The 24,035-nt window shown below is 43.5% G+C and overlaps 1 protein-coding gene across 8 annotated transcripts in view; it reads left to right on the top strand.

Moving 5' to 3' along the window:
• Nucleotides 1–24,035, top strand: part of fbrsl1 (fibrosin-like 1) — a 244,229-nt gene that overhangs the window by 85,442 nt on the left and 134,752 nt on the right. For all 8 annotated transcript variants that reach the window (XM_026342356.1, XM_026342355.1, XM_026342354.1 and 5 more), the window contains exons 3-4: nt 15,076–15,177; nt 19,573–19,608. In XM_026342356.1, coding sequence (XP_026198141.1) covers nt 15,076–15,177; nt 19,573–19,608 — 138 coding nt within the window. The remainder of the gene's footprint in view (nt 1–15,075; nt 15,178–19,572; nt 19,609–24,035) is intronic.

Genomic DNA, 24,035 nt, shown 5'->3' with positions numbered 1-24,035 from the left:
TTCTGAGTCACTGTGGATCAGCTGATGTGTCAGCTGAACCTACGGACATGGCCCATTGTATAGTAGTTCATTTAACTTTAATTTAACTCGTGCTGGGCTTTGAAATAGTAGAAATTACCTGTGTGTCAGGTGTCACCTGTAGAGCCGTTCTACATGCTACTCTGCAAATAAACATTTTTAATGATGTCTGCCCTGTACATTGATTACCCAAAGTGAAACTGTAATATCCCAGAATATCCCAGAAGCTCAGTCAGTGTACATGTAATCCCCTCGCTTAACTGTTTATATAGAAAATTTCCTTAGTAGGAATATACAATAATACTTTTGTTACATTAGTAATAGTGTTACACCGTCATAGCCTTTGCTCTCAAGGCCGTATGTTTGACACGTGAATTTGCTGATGTTTTCCGTGGACCTTACCTCACATTAAATTCAATCAGTAACACTCAGATAATGGCTCGTGTTAATAATTAAAGACTATTTATTTATTTATATTTTTTTATTGTTTTGTTGCCTATTAACTCACCTACTTTGGCTACCTCTTCTTCGCTCTTGCATCTTTTATAAGTACATTCAAACGGCATTGTTACAAGTTTGTTTTTTGTACTGCCCCACAGAGGCTGGCACCAGCAGCAGCTATTTTCTTCAGATGTTTAAGTCGAGTGGGTCACTTGTGGTTAGAATGGCTCTTTTCTCTGCTCCTCTTTATTTGTGTGTCTAGTGTATTTATGCCGGATCAGCTTGTGATTCCAAATTGTAGAATTCCCTTGTGAAGTGTATATGAAAGAATACTTAATCGTACCATTCATGTATTTAAATGCAGTGTTAATTAAGCCAAATTAGATTCTTATTTTATTCGTTCATGTCAACAGATCACTTGAGGACACAGATTATCAAGTGATGTGATATATAGTTACTGGTCACGACTCCTGTCTTCATCATCAGAAACCAGAATGGGAGACCTCTTGCCCCTCACTGCAGTGTTGCAGCTGATATGCGGTCCTTGTGCGCCATCGATCTGACCCAGCCGACCAGGCGTTCACATCACAGTAAAAACACACTGGGGATGGAGATGTAGAGCAATGCGCCATGTTGTGTTTGCTTTGTTAGCTCCCCAAGGCCTAGCCTCCCAGCTCCATTTATCAGGAGTGTTTGCACAAGGGGCTAATTTGTAATACTCACTCATGGCTTTGGAGATACAGCAGTGGGACAAAGGGTAGGAAGGAGAACTGCAGTTTGTTTTCTTCAGCCCAAACTGCAATGGAAGTTTTATTTGGCAGCATTATCCGATGTGGTTTGTTTTGGTTTACCAATGGTAAGCAGAGGCATGTCCATAGTTAAAGGAAAACTTCAGTGAAGAGCTAAAATTGGTCTGCGAAATACTTTGCGTTTGCTTCTGGCTCCGATAATTTGCTGCTTCAGTCACTGTGGATGTATTGTTTGTTTTTCCATTGACATCCCACTGTCAAGCAACATGGAAATATACATAGACACTTTTACAAGTCAGTCCTGCAGCACTTCCACTTTATTATTGTTAAATACAATATTTCTCTGTCACATCACTTTGTCATAGCTCCAATGTTCCTCCAGTGCAATATTTAGCAACATTTAAGCAAAGTAATTTTTGACTAAGAAGAAACAACACAGCACTTAAACAGGATCTACAGCCCTTTACTTTGTTATTTAGGAGTGTATGTGATGTTGTATTAGAATGAACTGACGATTCGATTCAGCACAGAGCCGATGTAGACATCGAATTAGGTTTAAACCTGTTTCACTTTGCACCACTTCCTCTCAGACATCAAAGTCTTGCTGGGTTTTAAGTGTGCCAGATTTGGATCTAGACCGCTTCATCTAACAACAGGTTTGCAGAGTGCATGCAAAACTTAAATCAGTGAATCTTCTCTGTTTTACATTGAAGCCTCATCACTTGCAAACAGTATACAGCCAAACCATGCCCAGTAGTTTCATTATGAATGTAATACCACCCAGTATTAGTATTATTATTATTATTAGCATTTCATTAGGTGGAAAATGTGACTTGAATTTCTCACTATAGTGGCAAAAACCTATTGGGTGTGATAGATAATGTGATGTTTTGCTATGGTGTGTCCTCTGTGTCCTCACTTTAGTTAGGTTAAAACATCTGCCATTTACAGAAAACATCTGCTGTAGAAAGGCTGCATTACACACTCTCACACCATCCCTGTCGTACATAGAGATCACATGAATGTATTTGCCCTGAAAACACGGGCATTGTTATTGTTAAACAAAACTGTGGACATTTATGAAAAAAAAAAACGTCGTGGAGTTTTGATCAACGTATGATCGTCGCCATCAAAGTAACTTCGCACAACAGCGAAATGGAAGGCAGACATAGTCTCTGGCCTTGCAGCTGCTGCAATAAAAAAGAGAGAGAGAATGAAAGAGAGTGGGGGATAAAAAGCATTTTCATCCTCGAAAGGTCAAGTAGACAGGCAGTTTTACTACATCTCTTATCTCTGTGACAATGGTTCCAGCAGAAATCCACTGAACAGCAGTGTGATAGAAATCACAGAGAGGTAATGGTGGAGGGAGAGGCGGAGCAGGGTCTTATGGGAGTCGTTTTCCACACCCTAGTGCTGGCCTGTAGATTTATGTGACTTGGCAACACTGTCTCCCTCCTTTTAATGACAGTCAACTATTAGGTGAATGGTAAAGTGGTTCTAAGCTTTAAGATGATTGCTGGGCGTCTCCAAAGGTGGAATCTGAACAGTCGGAGCATCTGTGTCATACCTGCAGTTAAATGTCAACACAGCCGTATGTTTTTGAGAAGTATTTGCATTGTGAGTATTTATTGCGCTCTGATGCAACTTAAGTGCACAAACAGTCAGTGGACTCCACAGTCATCAATTCAGAGCGGCTCGTCCTGGCACTGGTATTAAACCTGTGCCCTGGCTGAGGGCAATGACCCAGGTTTTGTTTCATTGTTGACAAAGTGCAGCCCAGGTAAATGTCAAGCAGAATCAGACTCCCTCATCTGTTGCTTCACCCCCCCCTCCCCCACACCCTGCGTTGCTTTCACCACTGCTTTGGTATTGATTTAAGGCCAAATGTGGTCTCTGTAGATAGCCTGGCTGGCTGGCATGTGGGGTTAGCTGTGATTTGAATAAAACACAATCCTAGTTCAAACAGCAGCTGAAAAGCCCTGGGGCAGATCAATCACACTCCTGCATCTGAGGCACAAATGTTCCAAACACATTTCAGTGGCCGTGCTAGCTGATATATTATGATGCCTACATAATAGACTCTGCTTCCAGAGACATTTGTTGTGGACCAGTCAGATTTTAATTTACATTTCAACATCTACTTTGTTCTACCTCTGCTCCTGAAATTTCAAATTTCAGCGAAACTGAATCAGAATCAGTAGCAAACGAGACATCGCATTCCTGTTTTGTGTTTCAGTGTTTCTAAAAAGATGTAGAAAGCAACGTAGACTGTTACTCTGTTTGGGAAGATATTTGAGTTCAGGACCCTACAGATTAATAAAGATTAGTATTTTATTTGCATTGTGAATCTGCCCCTTGCTATTGCCCTACTTGTGTGTTTTTAGGGTTTGACGTGTTCATTAACAGTAGCGATGCAAGAGGATCAGGACCTCTGTGGCCCTCTTCAAGAGTGCAGGTCATGCCGATTGTTTGGTTGGTTGTAGATAGGTTGTGGATTGTACTGTCTAGTGGACGGAGCGTTCTCCACCACCCTCCAAGCCTCCCACCAGCTCTTGGCTCAGGCTGAGACTTAAAAGTCGAGCTGTTGAGATTCAGCTGGCAGACTCCTCCTCTTGGGAGCTGACATCATTAGAGCAGAGAGCAGATCCTCGCTCCTCTTCAGCTTCAGCAAGGGAAAGAGAGAGATAAAGAAGAACACAAGGATATATATATATAAAGAGAGAGGAAGAGGGAAGGGTGAGTTTAAGAAATGCAAGGTCAAGATCATGGTACAATTACCCTGGCAGCATCGTGCCCTGGGAGGCCACAGCCCCTGACTTCTCACCCTTCCAAGGTCGCTCAGGCCACTCCTCAGGACATTTTGCCCCCCAGTATCCTTCTGTCATTTCCACATTCACTGCTCACTTCCCTCCCCCTCCCCCCATTCCTCCTCCTCTCACTCTGCCAGGTAGCTGGGATGCAGCAAGCATGTAGAAGTTATTTCCATGCTGTAGACATGTTGTTTTCTCCTACTCTGTTTGTGTGTACAGTGTATTTTACAGTGTGTTACTGCCATCAAGTGGTGCTGTAAAAGTGCCTCACGCTCATGTACGTACCCCCCACCCCCCATCGCGCACGTACAAGCCCTTACAAATACCCTAACATATGAAGGAGACAAAAGCGACACATTGTTTTTTCTTGGGCGCTGGAAGTGGCAGAGTGTCACTCTGGATAATGTAATGTATGAGTGTTCGCTGCTGGAAGGGGAGGCATGGCGAGCACGAACAGACGAAAACACAACAGAGAGACAGTTCGTTGTGAATATGGGTCATCTTCGGTTTTCTTCATAATGTAAGACATAAACATTTTAAGGATAGTCTGAGCTTTAATGTGGACGGTTGGCACAGATTTCAATTTTTAAAATAAAAATGATTTGATGTCAAAATATTTGAAAGTGTAATTCCATGTAGAGGATGTTGATGAAACAACACCACAACTGAGGTCTTACAGATAACAGCATCCAAGGCTATTCAAATCAACCAGCTAGTGAACAGTAATTACTACATTTCTGAGATGCTATGCAGTTACATTCTGGTAGTAGCATCAATATTCCAATAGCATCCAATAGCTAATATTATGCAGAGAACGGAAAGCAGGCAGCACAATGTACAATTTAACCAGAACAGCCAGTGGCATCACTCCATCCCACAACCAGCGCTCGCCTTCTCATTTGAGATTAAACCACCATTTAATTAAGTCACAGTAACTTCATACACTTTAAAGTGGCACAGATTTACACTCAGGCTTTGTTTATCCCCTGGACTGTTCCATGTGTTGCCAGTCATGGGGGGATACAGGAGACAGCTTCATTGGCCTTGCCAATTAGAATCCCCCTGTAATCTTATTAAATCACTATTATCCCTATTAACACAATGGACATGATCCTCTTCCTCCAACTGCATCCTCTTTTTATGCAGTGTACATTGTGAGCAGCAGCGCCTGTTAGATTATCTAAGGTTGTGAATAGAATATGCTCACACACACACACGTCATGTGCGCAGGCATTTGCAGATAGCGGGACTCAAATCCCAGCACATGTCAGCGTTTTGAGGGATCATATAGATGCAGATGCAGCCGTGTAATTGCACAAACAGTAGATCTGCGCTCTCTAGGCTGGATGCTGTCATGTCAACGGCTGATTCCATCTGCTTTTCATCATTTCTTTTTTTTTTTCTTTTCTAAGACCTGATTTCCATAGCAATCCAAAGCTTTACAATCTTCTCATCTTATCTGGTCTACCCCTTCCTCCTCTGCCTCCTGCTTTACTTCCTCTTCCTCGATCTCCTCCAGTAACCTACCTCTTCTGGTCCAAGCGGTAGTGAAGTGTTTGACAGCAAAGCGGCAGGTGTCACAGCCAAAAATACAGATGACAGGGAGAAGATCTGCGTAGTTCCTCCATTTAGCTCTTCTCCTCCCCTCTTTGCTGCCACAAATGCCCAGCCTCCATCTTGCCATAATTTTAACTACTTCTTCCATATCAGACATGTACAAACATCTTTAAGTTTAAACTTAAAACGGAGGCACACGTACAGTTGTCTAAAAAACTCAATTCTCTTTGTACAAATCTTCACAGTCTTAAAGGGCCATTATATGGCTATGTACTGCTTTGTTGGCAGGTGTCTAATGGTAAAAGATGAATTCACATTACATCTACACAGTGACATTACATAGATTTTTCAGAGTCAGGCCTAAACAGGGGGTCTATTAAACATATGTACGTGTACATATATATTCATATATGCAGATAGAAAGTAAATAAATAAATAGAAACAGTTTGTTGATAAACTCAAATACACACAATAGCACATAGACACATGCTGTAGCACATTTCTACATTCCAGCTCCAGCTTGCTGCTACACAGACACACACTTCAATTCTCCTACATCTTCTTCCCCTCGTTCATCCAACACATAACACTTCCTCCAAAATTCATTGGCAGTGTGTGCTGTGCAGGCATGAGATAACGTCCCAGAAGTTTTCCAAGGGCAGGACGAGTTCTCAGACATCAGAGGGAAGCCGCATCGAGCCGAAGCTGATTCATTACATGTGTTGCATCTGCCTCCTATTAAAAAGCCCAGAGCACTCTCGCTGTCTCTCCCAGTCTCTCACTCTCTGACTGCAAACTACCTCCCAACTCCTCGCCTAGACCTCATCTTTCCCTCAAAAACTCCCTCTTTCTGTCTGTTTCCTGTAAGGTCTCCTTCCCTTCTGATGACATGCCTCAGCTCCCCATGAAGTCTTATAGATTAGCTCTAACATTCAGTTCAAGACTATGTAAGTTAAATCAATATGAGTGTGAGTGTCTCAAAGGCCAAATCAGGTACTTTTAGGATCAGAGCTGCCACTATGTGCAATATTGTACCATATAGAAAATATAGCAATTCTGTGCCAGAAATGTTTAAACTTTAACTTGGATTCACTGGAATCATCGTCATTTTTATTCTTGCCAGCAGGAAAGCAACTTTTAGACGATGGCACCATTAAACGGTGGAGGTGATCGTTTTTCCCTTCAGTGTATCAGCGAGCAAATAATTAATTTAGCAGAGTGAGTGGTTCCATTTTCAAGTTTCAAGAAACTTTTACATGTGTTAAATAGTTCAGACAAACAACAACAACTCAACTCTAACAAAAGAAAAACGCTTACTCACATACTGAACGTGTGTACCAGTGGTTGTTGGTCAATGAGGAGTTGCACATTGGTCTGCACTAAAGAAATAGCATATTGATTATGAAACACAGCATGATTTGACTCAGACATTCCATTAACGAGCCATTTCCTTACCTGATTGAAGAACACTAAAAAGTCAGACCGACTGGAAGTTTCAGACTCTTCTTCATTTAGTTGTTTTTTTTTTTTTTTTTTTTTATCACTTGCTCATTTCCTTTACCCCCACAATCTCATCTTCAGTGTTTTAATTATGCTGTGGTGAATGATAGCTAGTTTTAGGGTGTGTGTGTGTGGGTGGGTGGGTGGGTGCGTGTGTGTATGGTGGACTTGTTAAAAGGGGCCTTTTTACAGCACGTACGTCAGCTCCAGCTGATAATTATTTCAGATTACATTAGAGGAAATTAAACATTTCTTAAAGTATCTGTGAGGGTGACAAAGTTATCAAGTGTAGTCGCAGGAGAGAGTGTGAATGTTGCACTTCCAAAAATGTAATTTTTTCGACTGCTAATAAGATCATTTTCAAGTGTTACAAAATAATTAATAGTGTTAAAGCAGTTGAACAGAACCACAGTCTGCAATTTACTACATGGATCAGTGTTACAAAGTGGTCAGCGATGGAAGTAATTGGTGATGAAAAGTATGTAATTTATGAAAGCCATCATCATGTGTTAAAATAATTAAGATATTGTATACTGTGTTTTTTCTTTTGGGGTTTTTTTGTAATTAGATAGATCTGTATTTGCTTAGTATGTGCAGAGACCAGAATTTACTTTGATATTTAGCCAAGTTGTGAGTTCAGGTTGTGGAAATCTGCGTGTAGTCAGACATTGTATCATTTCAACATCTGTCTGGACGGCTGATCGGGCTCACCAGCAGACTCTTATCGGCAGATAAGAGTGTTTACACCAGCCTTATCTCTGTCCATTTAAAGGTTATGGAGTTGAGAGTCATAACTGATAAATCCTTTCCACATGAAACTGTTTCAGAATCCGTGAGTGATGCAGCATACCTTCAGTTATTATGGTCATGGTGTTGAGCAGTGTAACACACTTTGACCTCCACCCAGGAGGTACATTTTATCGCCAATTTAAGACTTCAGAAAGATCCAATTTGATTGAAATATTATTACTGTTACAGAAAAAAGTTTTAAAAACACTTAAGTTCAATCTTGTTCTTTTTTTGAAAAACTTGTTTTGTCATTTATTTCACAGTGGCCCACTGTATGTACTTCTAACCTGATAAAATAAGCCAATTTACCTTCTATTAGAATGGCAGTTCTGCAACAGCATTATCATGAAATGGTATAGATAGCAGTATCACTTCTGTAAAGTGGCAAGTATGTGAACCTTTTGGAATTTTGTGTTTTTTTACAATAATAAGTCATAAAATGTGATCTGATCTTCATCTAAGTCAGGAGTATTAACAAATACAATGATCAAGAATTGTTGATTTACATAAAGTGACGTCAAAGAAATTCACCTGTCTATAGTTAGGCAAACAATCTACAAATGAAGACACTTTGGGACTGTGGGTACTCTACCAAGAAGTGGGTGGTCAGTCAAAATGGCCCCAAGAGCACAACAAACACTCATCAATGAGGTAAATAAACAACCCAGAGTGACAGCAGAGACTTGAAGCCATCACTGGAACTAGCTAACATCTGTGCTAATAAAGCTACAGTACATTGAACAAGCAGGGTGTCTATTGTTTAGTATAAAGAACATTGCTGCATGACTGAAGTTTGACAAAGAGCACATTGACATTCCACAGCAGTATTGGCAAAAAGTATTGTAGACTGATGAAACTATATTGAAGTATTTAGAAAGAACAAACAGCACTACATCTGGCATAAAAAAGGAAATGCAATTGATCATGAAAACATCATGCCAACTATAAAGTATGGTGGAGGAAACATCATGATTTGGGCCTGTTTTGCTGCATTAGGGTCTGGCCAGCTTGCAGTGATTAAGGGGAAGATGAATTCCCAAGTGTATCGAGGATAATGTGAGAATGTCTGTACGTCAGCTGAAACTCTGTAGAAGTTGGGTGATGCAACAGGACAATGACCCAAAATACACGACAGAATGGCTTCAGAAAAACAAAATTCACCTTTTGGAGGGGCCAAGCCAGATCCCAGACCTCAATCCACACGAGACGTCCAAAAAAATATGACAAAGCTATACCTGCAGGAAGCGCCTGGTTAAGGTTATTGCTATTGGGTTCACTTACTTCAGCTTTTTAAGTTAATTTTGTGCAGCAGCTATTAAGTAGTGGGCAGTATACATGTATACTCTGTCTATTTTCTTGCCTCCATGTTACCTTGAAAACACTCTTGGTGACTGAAAAGGTCTGCTGAGATAATTACAGCATTGAGATGCTCAGCAGCACATGCTTAAAAATGAACGAATAAATCATTCTCTCTGTTACTCTTCAAAAGGTTTTGCTGACCACTAAGTGCAAATGTGGCATTTCCAGTGGCGTGTACCACAATCTGAAGTTGTTTTACTGTAACTTTAGATGCACCCTCTTTTTTGAAAGCCAAAGTAAGCTTTGACTTGCAAATAATCATGTCGAGTTAAAAGGGATTATTGTAGAACCTACAAAGTGAGCGTCATTTGAATGTTTCATGTTAGCATGCATAAATCTTTTGTAAAATGCACTCACTGCTTTCAACACTAATAGTGTACACAGAAATCAAAGCTATGCATTTCTCGCTAATATATTCTTCACCAGCGATGAAGAGCAAAATGCAGATCTGCAGCATTGCTCTCCTGCTTTCCTTCCAATAACATCATTAGCATTTTGACATCATCGGCCTAATTGTTGTTGGTAGCTTGGAGAAATGCTTTCCTTAGAGTGGAGTGGAGTCAGGGAAGAGGAGGGGGCTGAGGTGTTTCTGCTCTAAGGTCTTGTGCTTATCAGTGCAAGGCAGATACAGTTTCTATGGTCCTGGCTGACAGGTGAGGTATGTGTGTGTGTGTCTGTTGGTTGTGGTTGTCAGTGAACCCCCGGGACAGGTGCTGAGGAGATGGGCTCGTATTTGGGAGCAGGTGCACCCCCCTCCCCCTTTCTTCTCTCACGCCTTGTTCTCCCACTCCCCCAGGAGGCATATGGTGAGAGTGATTGGAGGGACCTAGGGCCCATGGGGAGTGCTCCTCTCCCCAGTTCATCTGTTCCAGACGGAGCCCTGCGGGACACTCAGGCTCTCCTGAGGTCCCTGTTGGCTGGGAATCAGGATGCTTTGACTGCTTTGTTACAGTGTTGGGCGCCATTGGGTGGCCACTTCAGTCAGCTTTACAGTGTGCAGCATTCTACACATGCTGAATAGCTAATGGATCACTCTCTAATTGGTTTGCTCTGGACCTTATGTGCTTTTCTTTTAATCTGTTGACTCTCCCCATGTCCTGGTGTCACTGCTTAAAAATGAAAATGCTGTCTTTTCTCAATTTCACAGGGTCATATTTGGGAATCAGTTTACAATTGCAACATAGATCCGAGTGCACTAGGAGAGAGAGTTATGGGGGCATTTTAGGCCTTGTATAATATGTGTACCCCATTTTATGTGGTCATTTATTATAAGGCGAGCTCTATGAATAATGTATGATTAAAAGGCGTAATGGATACACTGGGACTCGTCAAAATAAAAGCAAAAATCCATTTTCTCTCTCTGTAGTAAATCTACTAGCTTGTCCTTGGGCTAATTTCCAACTTGGGACTTGGTGGGGGAGTGAGTGCATGTCTTGATAGTGATTTCAAGAGAGAGAGGTGTTGGTTGTGCTGTAAAGTGAGAGAGCGAGAAGCAGAAGGAGGAGGAAAAGTGAAATGAGACAAGGATGAGGAACAAAGCCAGGAACACCTTTTTCTCTTGATGCCTCCCTCCTTCATCTCACTCTATCCCCGACTCTCTCTTTCTCCCCTTCCCTCTCTCCAGTCTCTGTTTCTCACCTTCTTATAGCTCCTTCCCCCTGCCTCCGAGCAGCTGCCACTTCTGAGCCTGAAGAAAATGAAGGCAGATGAATCAATTTGGCCTGTGGCCCTAAAGTGCACTTGTCTGCACCCAGCCTGGGCGGGGGGGATAATGAGCCGATAGATTGAGCCGGTGCCTCCGCCCGGCACTGAGCGCCGAAGTGCCTCCGCCCTCCGCACCGCAAGGCCTCCCTCACATACACACGTACGTACACGCCATTCTGATGCCTCCCTGAGCAGCGGTAGCAGCCTGTCGCTGGGTTAATGGGGGTGAGGGTCCTTTGCGCAGGACACTTTTCAGAACAAATTAGAGGAAGGATGTGTATCCATCCTCTTCAGCTCTTCTTTCCCTCTATTGCCCCTTGTCTTCTCCCTGCTCTGTGTTTAGGAAGGCCAGAGAGGAGATGGGAGCGTGGTAGTGTGGAGCAGAAGAGCATCAAGACAGCAAGAAAAGAAGGAGCTGGTGAGGGGAAAGGTCCAAGATCCTAGGGTAATGAGGATTGACACTAGGACAAGGTTGAGGCACAGCCTCCCTGAGTGCTGTTGACAGGTGACAGCAGGCTAGGGAGAAACCGAGCAGAGTGAGAGAAGCTGGAGCAAAACGAGGAAAAGCGAGGTCAGGGCTAACAGCTTCTCTTACTCAAGGTGGAAATAGGTAGGAGATCGTGCAGCCATGCGTTGCCCCGCTAAAACCCCTTGCAAGATGAAGGAGGATGAAAGATCAAAGAAGCAGGACAAAAAAGCACCACCCGCTAACCTCTAGCCAGCTCCCTGCTGACAGGCTGCAGATTGATCGACACTCAAACAAGGGTGAGGAAGAGTGAAAGGAAAAGGAAAGTTAGCCAAGCCTAGCATGAACTGATGTGAACCACTGCTGTCTCTGTCAATGCTTTGACTAGCCATTTCTAATCACAGAGGGCTTTGTGACTTCACCCAGGGTTAGAGTAGTAAAAATGAGTAGACCCAAGTTGGCAGTACTCAACTTGGGGGGAAATTAAGATGCTGGAGGGCCCTTTGAAGATAATTAAAGAGCACAGAGTGGCAGCCTCCAGAGAGGGACTGCAGACATGTTCAATACCGAGACTAATGGAGCTAATTTCCAGTACATTATTCATGTAAAACACCAGCTCTTACTTAGCTATGTTTTTTCTATGTCTCTTCTATCTGTCGTATTAAGTCACCCTGTTCCCTACACACACACACACACACACACACACACACACGCAGATTAATCATGTTCACTTGCCATTTCAGCCTGATTAACCTTGCCCTGATACATGCATGAGTCAAACCTCCAATGTAAACAAAAAATCAAAAACTGTTACTTCTTAAAACAGCCAGGTGGCCAAGACCTGCTCCCTCAGGGCGTACCAGAGTGCATTTCAAAGGCATTAGCTCAAGTGTAGTGGAAAGGCATTACGACCTTGAACTATGTCACCACTCGCATCCAATCACGTCTCAGTAGAGACCATTAGCCCCACCCTCAAGCTTGCTAACTTGTCCCTTAACATTAATGAGTAGACAAAAAAGGAAAAACAACACATGAAAGCTGTTCAGTTGGGAGCTTAGGGCCAATTAAACACCTCCCCAGACAGGAAATTAGTCCCTGCCTTAATCACAGGCAGTCAAGGTTGCTAATCTTTTGTCAGAGTTGGTGAATTCCTGCCTAGATCAATTGCTCTCCTGTCCCATTGAACAGTAGCTCAGGGAACAGTCCTTGCACACGGCATCATTAACATAGGAGCCTAATAAGATGCTGTGCTCTGATCAATAGCCAAGTTGATTGCTCACTGGGTAATGTAGCCGTAGGCCCCAGAGGAGACAGAAACACTATGTGTGCCTTCAGGAATTTGTCAGCAACATTGATGCTGGCAAAACAAAGTAATCAACAGCTGCACTTGAAGGCGACGTGACGCCAACTGTACCTCGGCGCTCTGTCTCTGCCTCCATGCCTGCCAGCCTAGGAGGACTGCTGTCTTTGCACTCCGGTTGAGAGAAGGAAATCATAAAGGCCACCATCTATTTTGAGATTCAAGGAGTGATTAGGCTGACAGCTAGTCGAGGGAGAGCAAGGCAGAGGGAGAGGCGAGTAGAGGTGGAAGTCAAACCTGATTAGGCCCACCTGCCAGGTTTCTCTTCCTTCCATCTCTGCACCCTGATTGCTTGGCGGCAGCTCACTCCTATTCCCCTCCCAATCCAACTCAACCCCCATCCTGTCACTGTTGACCTCAGTGTACTGCTAATGCCCCTTGGCCAATCAGCATGCTTGCCCTGGCAGCGGCAGGGTAATTAAAAGGGAATTGTGTCTACTTGGCATGCGAGCTGGTGGGCACAAGGGTAGACAAACACTCTCTCTCTGCTGCCTTGCCTTCCTCCCTCTCTCCCAGCCAGGTGGTAGCATGCAGGACCTGTCAGATTAGCTGATGACCCTTTTAATTCTAGCCCAGCCGGGGGCCATAATTGATATTTACCGGGTAAGGTTAATTGTAGCAGTGATCTGCTTAAATTACAGTGGAGATCAGGAGACCGGAGCCAGCTACTGTGTGCACCACCAGGGGAGCTGCTACACGCAAACTGCTAGTCAAATGGATTACACCCTACGGCCATTGCCACCGTACTCCAAGGTGGGGAAGCAGCATGGGACATGGTGATTGGCCAGTGCTGCACCAGCACAGTGTCTTCCGTGCTGAGCTTGCCAACTTCCCATCTGGCTGGGAATATGGATGCATGCCAACTGTGGGTTTTGATGGCCTGCAATAAAACAAGCCATCCATGTTGGCATTAGGGTTACCAAGATGTGGCTAGGCGCACACACTGACATTTATGTATATTTATGGTTCTCAAAGTGGATACTTTGTTCCAATATTTCATTCATTTTATTAATTTTATTAATGTTTCTGACAAAAAAAAACTAAAAAATAAGATCACATTCTTAGTGTGTTGGGTGTGTTTTTTATCTACTGACAGCTTTTTTATTTATCTTTTATTTAACTTATTTCATTTATTTAAATATTTATAGCAAAGAAAACAAATACATATGCAGAGTTATGTGATCCTAACAGGTATAATCAGTAACCAGTGCTATTCATACCTGTTTAGCAGCATTGTAATGCTGTATGTAAGACAAAACTAAGCACATAATACAAAGTTCTTGCTGGTGTGACCACAGTGATTCTTGATTTGGTGTGTTCATGTTATGCTATGTAAAAAATGTGGCCAGTATACTTCTGTCTTACCTTAGTTGGCTGGTATGACTAACACCAATGGATGAAGGTTTGGGGTTGCTGGTGTTTTTGCTACAGACAATTCTGCTTTGCATTTATCCAAAGCACAAACTGACACTGAGCTGTGACACACCACATTGACGTGTCCCTTGTCTCTTAGTTTAGAATATAGAAACCATAACTTATTAAACGTCAGTTGAAGCCATGTTTGTGGAGTTGACTGTAGAGCCCAGTGAGTGATAGCAAGTAAACTGTGTTTTATTTGGTTTATGGAGATTTATAATATGCTCACAGCGATGAGCTGCTCTTGTATCTCACTTGCAAGCGAGATACAAGGCACAATGCAAAGTAAGAGTAAGGAAGTCTGGCCTTAGCAAAGGAACTCTATTGGAAGTATGCCACAGACTGGGATTCCAACCCCGGTCTCCTGCATGGAGGGCGGCGATCTTATCTCTACGCTATGTAATTTTACATTTCATAAAATAACTATTAATGGTTAATGAAGCTGCTCTAACAAATACGTTGATTTGAGTTTGTGGCACCTGAAGGCATCGTGATGAAATCTTTAAATCATTACTTTCCCGTTTACCATACAATGATAATGTCACTTTGACAAAGATTTCCTCACTGATAACCACCGATATCATGAAGAACATTTAACTTTAGGCAACAAAAAAATTACACAAACTTGAAAAAGAAAAACGATATTGTGGTTTGGAAAAACTTAATAGTAATGTGAATACTTGTTAAATGACAGTTGATGACATATGATTTTAATCTTCCTCCTTACCGATATATAAAAGTAATACTCTGTAGTGATATACAGTTATTTTAGAGCAGCTTTTAGGATTATATTTTATGCCTCTCAAAAGTCTGAAAAATAACCATAAATCATTGCCTGTTCATGGCAGTTCATGACATTAGTACATGATTTGAAGAAGTCCTTCTCTTTTATTGTGTCTCCTGCAGATCAAGCCTTTGGCACTGCGTCCTGTCAAAGTCAGCGAGGATGAGATGGTGCAGGAGCACAGCCGACCGCACAGGAGCAACTCCAAAGAACAGCTCAGCGAGGTGAGACCTTGGAAGAGACCTTTCCCCTTTTCACTGCCCTCCTACAGAGAACCAGGATATCCACTTTCACACGCCAAGCCAGGGGGACCCCTGAGGTGGGATATAGAGAGCATGCAAACGACAGCAACACTGAGGCTGAGATCAGAGGGCATCTGGTGCTGTAGCTCCTGCTGTTTCCAGCTCTCACCTCATAAATCCCCAGTGCCCTGGTTGGCTGGCAGCACACAGACAGGAAATGATTAGACTGGTCACACAGCATCACCTAGTTGGCCTGGCATTATTTAAAGCGTGGCGCAGTTAAATGTAGACATGACCTAACATGGTTCAGCCAGGTGTGGGCTGACCTCACCAACCCCAGAATGGAACGAGTTAAAGAAAGTGTTCCAATTATCGCTGCGCCGCCATCCATATGCCAGCACGTTTAGAGGATGAGTAGGTGGCAAAGGAAAATTGGGGCCAGGCACTGGTACACCATAAGGGATGAAATAATGTAATTTAGATACAGGGGAAGTAATGAGAATTTATGCAAAATCCCAGGCGGCTCATTTTAAATGAATGTAGAAATATGCTTCCTAACTAATGCCTGTCAAGCAGGCCTTCCAAACCTAACGAAATTCAATCAGACTGTTTATTTAGCTGACAAAAGCAGGAGGCGAAAGAGAGAAAAGGAAGAGGAAGGAAAATATGCAGGACATATGATGGAAAGCGGGAAAATTTTAATGAACTTATTAAATACATTATTTTAACTCCACCAATTGAAAATTTAGCCTGAAGAGGGGGGAAAAGAAACATCACCAAGCCTAATTTTTCCCATGCTCATCCTTATTTTTATAAGCCTTGCGCTCTGTTTCTCACGCACACTGCCCCCCCTCTTCGCTTCTCACTGTTTCTCTTGAATTTGTGTAAAAGGCTGTCTTTTAATGAAAAAGTCAGGAGGAAGAGGCGGGCTTGTCAGATAAAAGACCGACGCCGGCTGACAGCTCTGACAGGGATCTACGACAAGAACTGAGAAGGGGGGGGGTGGATTGGGGTGGTGGGTAGAGTGAGGGTAGAAGTGTTGGAGGTGGTGGTTGTTGCAGTGGTGGCGGCGGGGGTGGAGTGGGGGGCGGGCACTATTGAAAATTGCACGCTGTAATTGCCAACAGTGTTAGATGTGGCATGTCTTTCTAATCTGCTGCCAAATAAATGGTGCACAAACGCTGATCGTTGTAGCCACGCCATCCATATCTATCCATCTCTCTCCCTCTGCCCGTCTCCACCTTTCTGTCTATGTGGCTGTGTTTCTGTCTTTCTCTCTGCTGGCTGTGTATTCCCGTCAGCGAAGGCCTGCATATGACACACATTGACATTCTTCCCCACCACCGTTTCACCTATATTTCTTTTTTTATTTTTTATTTTTTCAGCTCCATGAAACCTCCGCCACCGCACTGAGAGCACTGCTAATTTTTGTAAAATACGCTCCACCACATCAAAGTGGCTCCCAGCTTTAAGAGCTCTTAACTAATGATGCCACGTTGACAACGAGTAAAATGGATTTCTCTTGTCTTACCGCCAAAGGAAATAGAGACAAATGTGAAATGCGGACGCGCCTGCCTGCCCGCCTGTAAAAACAGTCATGCATCAATTTGGGAGCAGGGGGTAAAAAAAAATTGCAGGGGATGCTGTTTGTTCATTGCCATGGTTGGGTCTTTATCTGTTTATTTTGACTAGGTAATTGCGCCTGCAGTGCAGCGGGGCCCCGGCACTAAGCCACACAGGGATTAGGGAAATGTGAGTTGGTGGAGGGGGTGGTTTCCACTGCATCTGTGTGCTGCGGTGGAGAGGGCAGCAGTTGTGGTGCTGTCAGGGTCTGTAACACCCTCATTTATCCACCCACATGCACCCAAACCCACCCACCTACCCGATCTCCCTGCCACAGAGGGCATACATGTTCGCCACCCTAACCTCATCATGCTCCAGCAAGCTCTGATTGGCCCACCTCTTGGCCTCCGTGCAACAACAAAAACCAATAGTCTGGTTTGGGAGAAGATGGACTGGATCCTCCCCTCTTGTCGCCATGTTTTTCTTTTTTCTTTCTCTTTTTTTCTAAGGAGAGTAGAGGAGGGGGCATGGAAATGGGTAGAGGATTAGGGGGCGGATTTAGCAACATTTCTCTTCTCCGAGGCTGTTTAGTTAACCCTTAAATGCCGCCGGCATCCGCCCCATCCCGCTCACCACCATAATCACCACACACACACACACACACTCACTCATCCTCCTCCCTCCCCCACACTCCCTCTTTGGGGCGGGTTCTTAAATCCTTTTGAAGTCCTAAGCGCTGCAGAAATCCATTGAGAGCCATGTATAATGGCTTTTAAGAGAGAGTGTTTAGCTGTATGCCGACCCTATGGCTTATGAACCGCTGGCGTTTTAATGGATCCCCCTTTCCCTCCCCTCTTTTCCTCCCTTCACTAAATCCAATGGATTGTCCCTCATTATCATTTAAATAAGCCTCTCTTTCTACTCAGAATGCTCCAAGTTGAATGAACTCTACATAGTAAGGCTAATTCCAAATGGCCTTGGCCTCCCACCACCTATGCACACATACACTCACACACACACAAACACATTCATGTGCACACACATTTAAGTGCACAGACAACAGACCACATTTTCACTGGAACACACTTTTGGCCCTTTTGTATCCACAGATTTTGCCTTCTGTGCAGTTCTTCCTCCCCTCTCCCCTTGCCTCCTCTCTGGTTGTGATAGTGAAGGGAGCAAAGGGTTTGAGGAGAGTGGGAATAGCCATTTGATTCCTGCAGAGCCTGCTTTCCGGTTCGCGGCAGGGCTCCTCCCTAATCGTCACCACAGGAGCCGTCCTGCGAATCAGAGGAGCACACAGGCGTTGATGAGGGCTGAGGCCTAGAGCAGGTGTGGGAGTATGGATGAGAGCCATTGGGAGGGTGCAAAACAGGGGAGGCAGTGGTGGTGAAGGTGTGGGGGAGGTCGTTTGGATTCAAGGTGGACCTATGGATGAAATTGGTCTAGCAGAAAAGTCCCCTCCAGAGATTGGGGGGAGGGAGAACAATCTAGACAGAGGAATAAAAGCAGTGAAAAGTGGAAGTGCAGGGAGGGATTTGGAGATTGGTATTCGTGCTGGGTGCTGACAGACAGAGCCAGAGAACAGAACAAAACCCAGCCTTTTCTGTCTCTATCCTGCTCTTGTTCAGCATTTTGAGGACTGCATTAGAAAACACAGGAGGACACCGATGGGCCAAAACACATCCCTAAATGCACGAAGAGATATTTATCCTGAGTACAAAAGGGGCAGATAAAACATAATGAAGAACGTTTTATGGGTTCCAAAATGTAACAGAAATATAATAGCAAGGATAACAGCATTTATTGGACACTGTCTGTCTGGATACATTCAACTTTTTTACAATTTCTATATTATCATTATTATTATTATTATTATTATTTATTTGATTTTGTTTTGTAGTAAAGCAAAGACCACGTATGTTGTCTGTAAGGCCCAGGAAGAATCTGCAAATGGCGTATGAAGCTCTTATACAGTACTCTGAGTATAAAGCAAATATTTGGAAAAGTATAAGATGGAATAAGAAGACTAGCAGGGTACCTTGCCTGTCACTCAATCTCAGAACAACACTTTCTGTATCAAGGTGTTTTTTTATCTTTTTACCCACTGATGCAAGTGATGGATTCACTCATGTGTCTTCTCAGTGTCAGATGGCACTCTTGAAGGCACAGAAGCAGGTGATTTCTCTGCATCCTGCTGTATAGGAGAAGGTGGGCTGGTTGTCCTTAAGTGACTGTACTGAAGAATTGCGCTGCATGTTATTCATCGCTACAGCTCTTCTGCAAACACTGTTTCATTATCTCTGCACTGTGGTCTCACATAAATAGCATTACATTAGCTGTACCTCATGGTTAAACTGAGCTTGGGAGAACAGTTTTTCCAGTTTCACTTGTAATTGTGAAAAAAATGTTGTCAATCAAAGACACGTGATTAACCACCTCATTTTAAATAATGCCTGTACAATTCACACTGTTTAACGTTCATTCACACAGACTCTCAATGACTATTGTGCACCAATTTAATTATAATTTACCAAATAATTAAGGTTTTCCGCAGTGTATTTCTCTGACAACTCAAATTAAGTCTCTCAGTGGGACATGAGTGATTGTTTTTAAGACCAGGTGCTGCTCAGCTACCCCCGAGGTGGAGGCTAGAATGTATGGGAGTGATGTGTGTGGGCGGAGGTTACATGGCAGGGTGGGTAAAAGGTTAACGTGAATATTGATATTAAAGCGGCGCTGCTTCATCATGTCTGTGTCAGCAAGTGAAACGCTCCTTAAAGGTCATCCCTGTTCTCTTCTCTCTCCCTACAGAGTTCCACTCACTCGCTGTCAGGCCGCGGCTACTCGGTAAGTGACATTTTCATGCTTCATAGCTTTACTGCAGAATTACAATCTCCAACGACCTGCTTTAAGGCCCAGCGCTCGACAATTTAATTATGTTAAATAGAGTAATGGAGAAATCATGATATTAGGAACATTAATTCTGGCTGACTGACTGATTAAATTGCGGGAAGGTGTCCTGCGCTACCTTGGCGAAAAGAGCCTCGTTTTATTGGCATCGATCAGCGACGTTCACCAGTGCTGCAATTTGGCTGTCAGAGTTTTATGTCTTCTTCCAGCGACTGTCAATGGAGGATCCTCCTGCTCCCATATCTAACAATATGCCTAAAAGCTTTTTAAAGGCCTCTGCATCTATGCAATAAAACAACAGACAAATGCATGTACATTTACACCTTCAGGAACACACGCAGCAGTTAAACATGTTGTGATTTGTTGGAACCGTACATTGATAGGAGTCAGTGAGATCACACAACATAGTGTGTTTCAAGGTAAATGTGCTCAAGAGGAATACTTAGAGACGGCTTGAAAACATCAGCCCAGTCCTTTCAAACATACACTAGCTCACAGATTGCCAGCTCAGGACTATATTTATCCCTTGAAAGCATCTGTTGCCTTGCCCCAGTGCGATTTTGAACCGTAAATTTGTGCTCTTCTCCCTCCCATTGTTTCAGTGATGTGTCTCGTCTCTGGGTAATAGAGACAGCGGCCGTCCTTTATGTCCTTTGCTTAAAGGGAAACTCATAAGAGGAACATTTTTTAAAGTGTGCTACTTTTAGCTGATGAGTGGCATATGGCAGTTCTTATTGCGGCTTGGAAGCAATCATCCCGACAAACAAAACAACTATAAATGGTTTGTCATCGCTAATCTGCCTCAAAGGACTGCAGTTAAAGCGATGAACAAAGCTTAACTTCAAAAGACATTGATCTCTGCGCGATCTTTTTTTTTCATTCTGTTTTAATAGAACATGTCACATTCCTATTCCCCAGCGGCTGCATACTCACAGATGGATGAAAACAAACAAGACCTTCCAAAAAAGCTTGTGGAGCCCTTTGGCTCGAGCTGTCAGTTTGAGTCGGCAGGGAACGAGGCCTTCACTTTATCTGGAAAGAGGAAAGACAGAGCCAGAGAGAGAGAGAGAGAGAGAGAGAGGAGAAATGTGGTGGTGTGGGGGCGAGGGCACTGTGCAAGCAAAGAAAAGTCCAGTAACGAGGGCAGGAAGTTTCACGTTGTCTTGCTCCCTTCTCTGGCTTTCCGATGGTGCTATCTGCAGCTTTTGTAGCCTCTAGGCACCTCCTGGGTGCTGAGCTCTGACTCTCAATCTGCTCTACTGCCAGGCCCGCTTGATTTCTGGGGTCTCTTTATCTGTAAGTGCTTCAGGCTTTACAGTATGATGATTTCGAAGGGGGGCATGGGGTGTGAGGTCGTAGGGGCTCCAGGGAGCTGCCAGGCAGAGGCTGAGCCGGTACGAGAGGAGGAGTGGGACGAGGAAAAGGCCAGGGGCTGGATGGATTGTTATGGCTGGAGGAAGAGGAAGAGAGAGGTTATGTATGTGGGTGGAGGGCTGGTTGTAGGGTGGGGAGATGGTGCAGGAGGGTCAATCGGGCAGGCACAGAGCTGCAGTCAGCGCCACTGGCCGCCAATTGCACTACTGGTGCTGTCTGCTGGCTGGCCCCTGGTGCTGATCCCCATCTACTGCTGGCTGGCTCTCCACAAACAATGAAATGAAAATCAAGCCGGTGGATGGGGGCTGGTTATCTGTCACAAGGCACTAAGAGGTAGAAAAGGCAATCTCTCCTGACACTTTGTTTTCTACCTCTATGGGAGATAACGCCTCCTCTTGTTTATGGCTCCATATGTCTCCGTTCTTATGTTGCCTGCCAGGCTTGAATGGACTTATTTGAATGGTTTACACAAGAATTTAAAGGAAGTTTGTGGGCTCCAGTGCCAGACTCGTGAAAAAGAGAAATTGGAGTCGCAATTGGAGTGTTTTGGACTCAGCAAATGCCTTTACACAATGTTGAAATGCTTTTGGCTGTTGCATACAGAACACATTGCCTGCTGGTTTCATTTATCAAGCAGTGTATTGTCACACGAACAATGCCACACACACTGTAGTGTTAGTCAAATGTCTCTGTCATTATGCTCTGTTTCATCTAATTTTTCTCACTTCATTGTTTGCTAAAACATAAAACTAATAGAAAACTGAAAAAAAAAGTTACAGCTAATGTTCATCACTGAATTACAGTTACAAATTTCCCAGTTGTAGCTGGTCTGTTTGTCTGCTACGTGGCCCTTGGTAGTTTTAACCCATCAGTCTTCAACACCTTCCCCCATCAGACACCACACGTGACCACACGTCCAAATGATATAGACAGAATTTAAGAAGTATCCTGAAAATACTGGCTTTTTATTTTTGTTCTCGCCAGGATGACAGTGACGATAACACAGATAACTGTGTTAAAGTAAAACTCCTAACATGCTCTGTATAGTTAAGTAGTTAAAGTGTCAGCGAATAATTAATTCAGTTTATAGATATCCATTAAACAAACAATCCCACAGAATCCAACAAACCACATCAGATCAGAGGTGACATGCTGGTATCTGGTTGAGTTATCTTTATGGCGAGAACAGCAGATGTTAAACTTTCCCTGGGGAGCTGGGAATGAATAGCAGACAGGACAAAGTTCAATTTGAAACAATTGTAACATAACTGGCATATTAGCAGAGCTGTTTAAATACTGATGCATACGCACTGATTTCACTGCAAAATATTTGAAGTTACATATTCACCTCTATATGATGAGTTTATCCAGGTGACATGGCTATATACTGTATGTGAAATCACTTCCAACCACCCAAGCCTTCATCCCCCATTCAGGGATAAGGGCTAATCTCTGGACTGTTGAGTCCAGCAGAGATACGTGGCAACAGCATAGAGACTCACTATTTTCCTCTCTGTGGAAGACTGGATATGGAATTGTTTATCAGGTCGTCTCTCTCCTGTCTGCTTTGTACTGGCTTCATTATAGCCTCAGCTATGTTTGGGAGACAATATCTGTGTCTTGTTTCCTGCACTGCTACCTGCTTGTTGTTCCAGCGGAGATGGGCCCGGGCTCTGGTGATTTATCATCCTCTCAGGGGCTCCTTGATAAAGAACCCAACATCCCCTCCTGCACTTGCAAGATACGAGCTGCAAGAGACAGAGAAAATGTCAAAAAAATCTCACTGCAACTATCTGCCTATCCTGTCGCTACCCCAGGGCTGGATATACTGTATAGAGGATGAGATGTTTTAGCTAAGCAAAAAAGACAACATGCCTCCCTTTCCTTTCAGATGAAGTGATTGTGCTTCAGCCTCCCACCCCCCATCTTTTGAAACCACCCAAGGCCAAGCTACAGCTCATGTTTTCACGCACGATAAAAGCATAGAGCTTTGTCTGTGACAGTATAATCTGACTAGTCTGTTTTGGGAGGGTTTATCTCTGGGATGTCAGGGAGTAAAACCTTAGCCGGAGTGTTTGGGTTGAGTGAGAGTGCTCGGAGCTCAGAGACACACCCGTTCTTTATTTTCCCTGCTGGGGTTGTCATAATCATATTTAACGCTAAATGAGTCTACACACTAAACAGAACAGTCTCAGAGTCATTTGTGCATTCTTAAACAGCCTTGTTTTAATTGATTTGGCATTCACGACCTCCACATTGTAGCAAATACACTTCTCTGTCTGAGTGACGAGGCTTTTTACAAGATCTTTATCGAATACAAGGATTATGTCACTTAATTATAATAGAAGCCATTAAAAGCTTCACGCTTTATTTAACAAAACGACACAGATTCACTGGATTAAATGCTAAACACAGCAACTGAAAGAAATTGGGTGTAAATTATATCTTATACTCAGAATAATACTTGCAGCAATATTTTTGTCACTACACCAATGTCAGCGCACCAGGCTTTAACAGAAATCCATGGCTTCTTCTTCTACAGTATATAAAACCTTAACGGCCTCTTTGTTAGCATCTCGGTGACTCTCTCTCCCTTTGTACAGCACTCTGTCTGACTCTGTCTGACTCTCTCTGACTCTCGTACTCACTGCTTACTTTCAGTGGGGTGTGCAGGTGTCTCTATACCACCAACTCTGCACATGGTGAAAATTAGTGAAGAAAACCCAGAGCCCAGCAGGAGTGGGCTGGGACCCTGACATTGTCCTAGCCTTGGGGTGGGGCACTGCCTGTCAGGGGTCTCTCTATGAGGGCTGTCCGCCTTAAAAAACCTATTTGTTTATCCCCGTGTGCGGTCCAGCTTCAGATCCTGGGCCCTGCTACTCTCTGTGCACCGGGGACTTGGGCTGTTGCCGCTAGCAACAGATAAAAATTGCTGTTAACCACAGCAGGGCCCACAACACATCAATCAACGTGTCTGCAGATAAAGGCTG

Source organism: Anabas testudineus, chromosome 9 (assembly GCF_900324465.2).
Source record: "Anabas testudineus chromosome 9, fAnaTes1.2, whole genome shotgun sequence".
Classification (NCBI taxonomy): Eukaryota; Metazoa; Chordata; class Actinopteri; order Anabantiformes; family Anabantidae; genus Anabas; species Anabas testudineus.
Note: the sequence above shows the minus strand (reverse complement) of the source record. Positions and strands in the feature narration are given on the sequence as shown.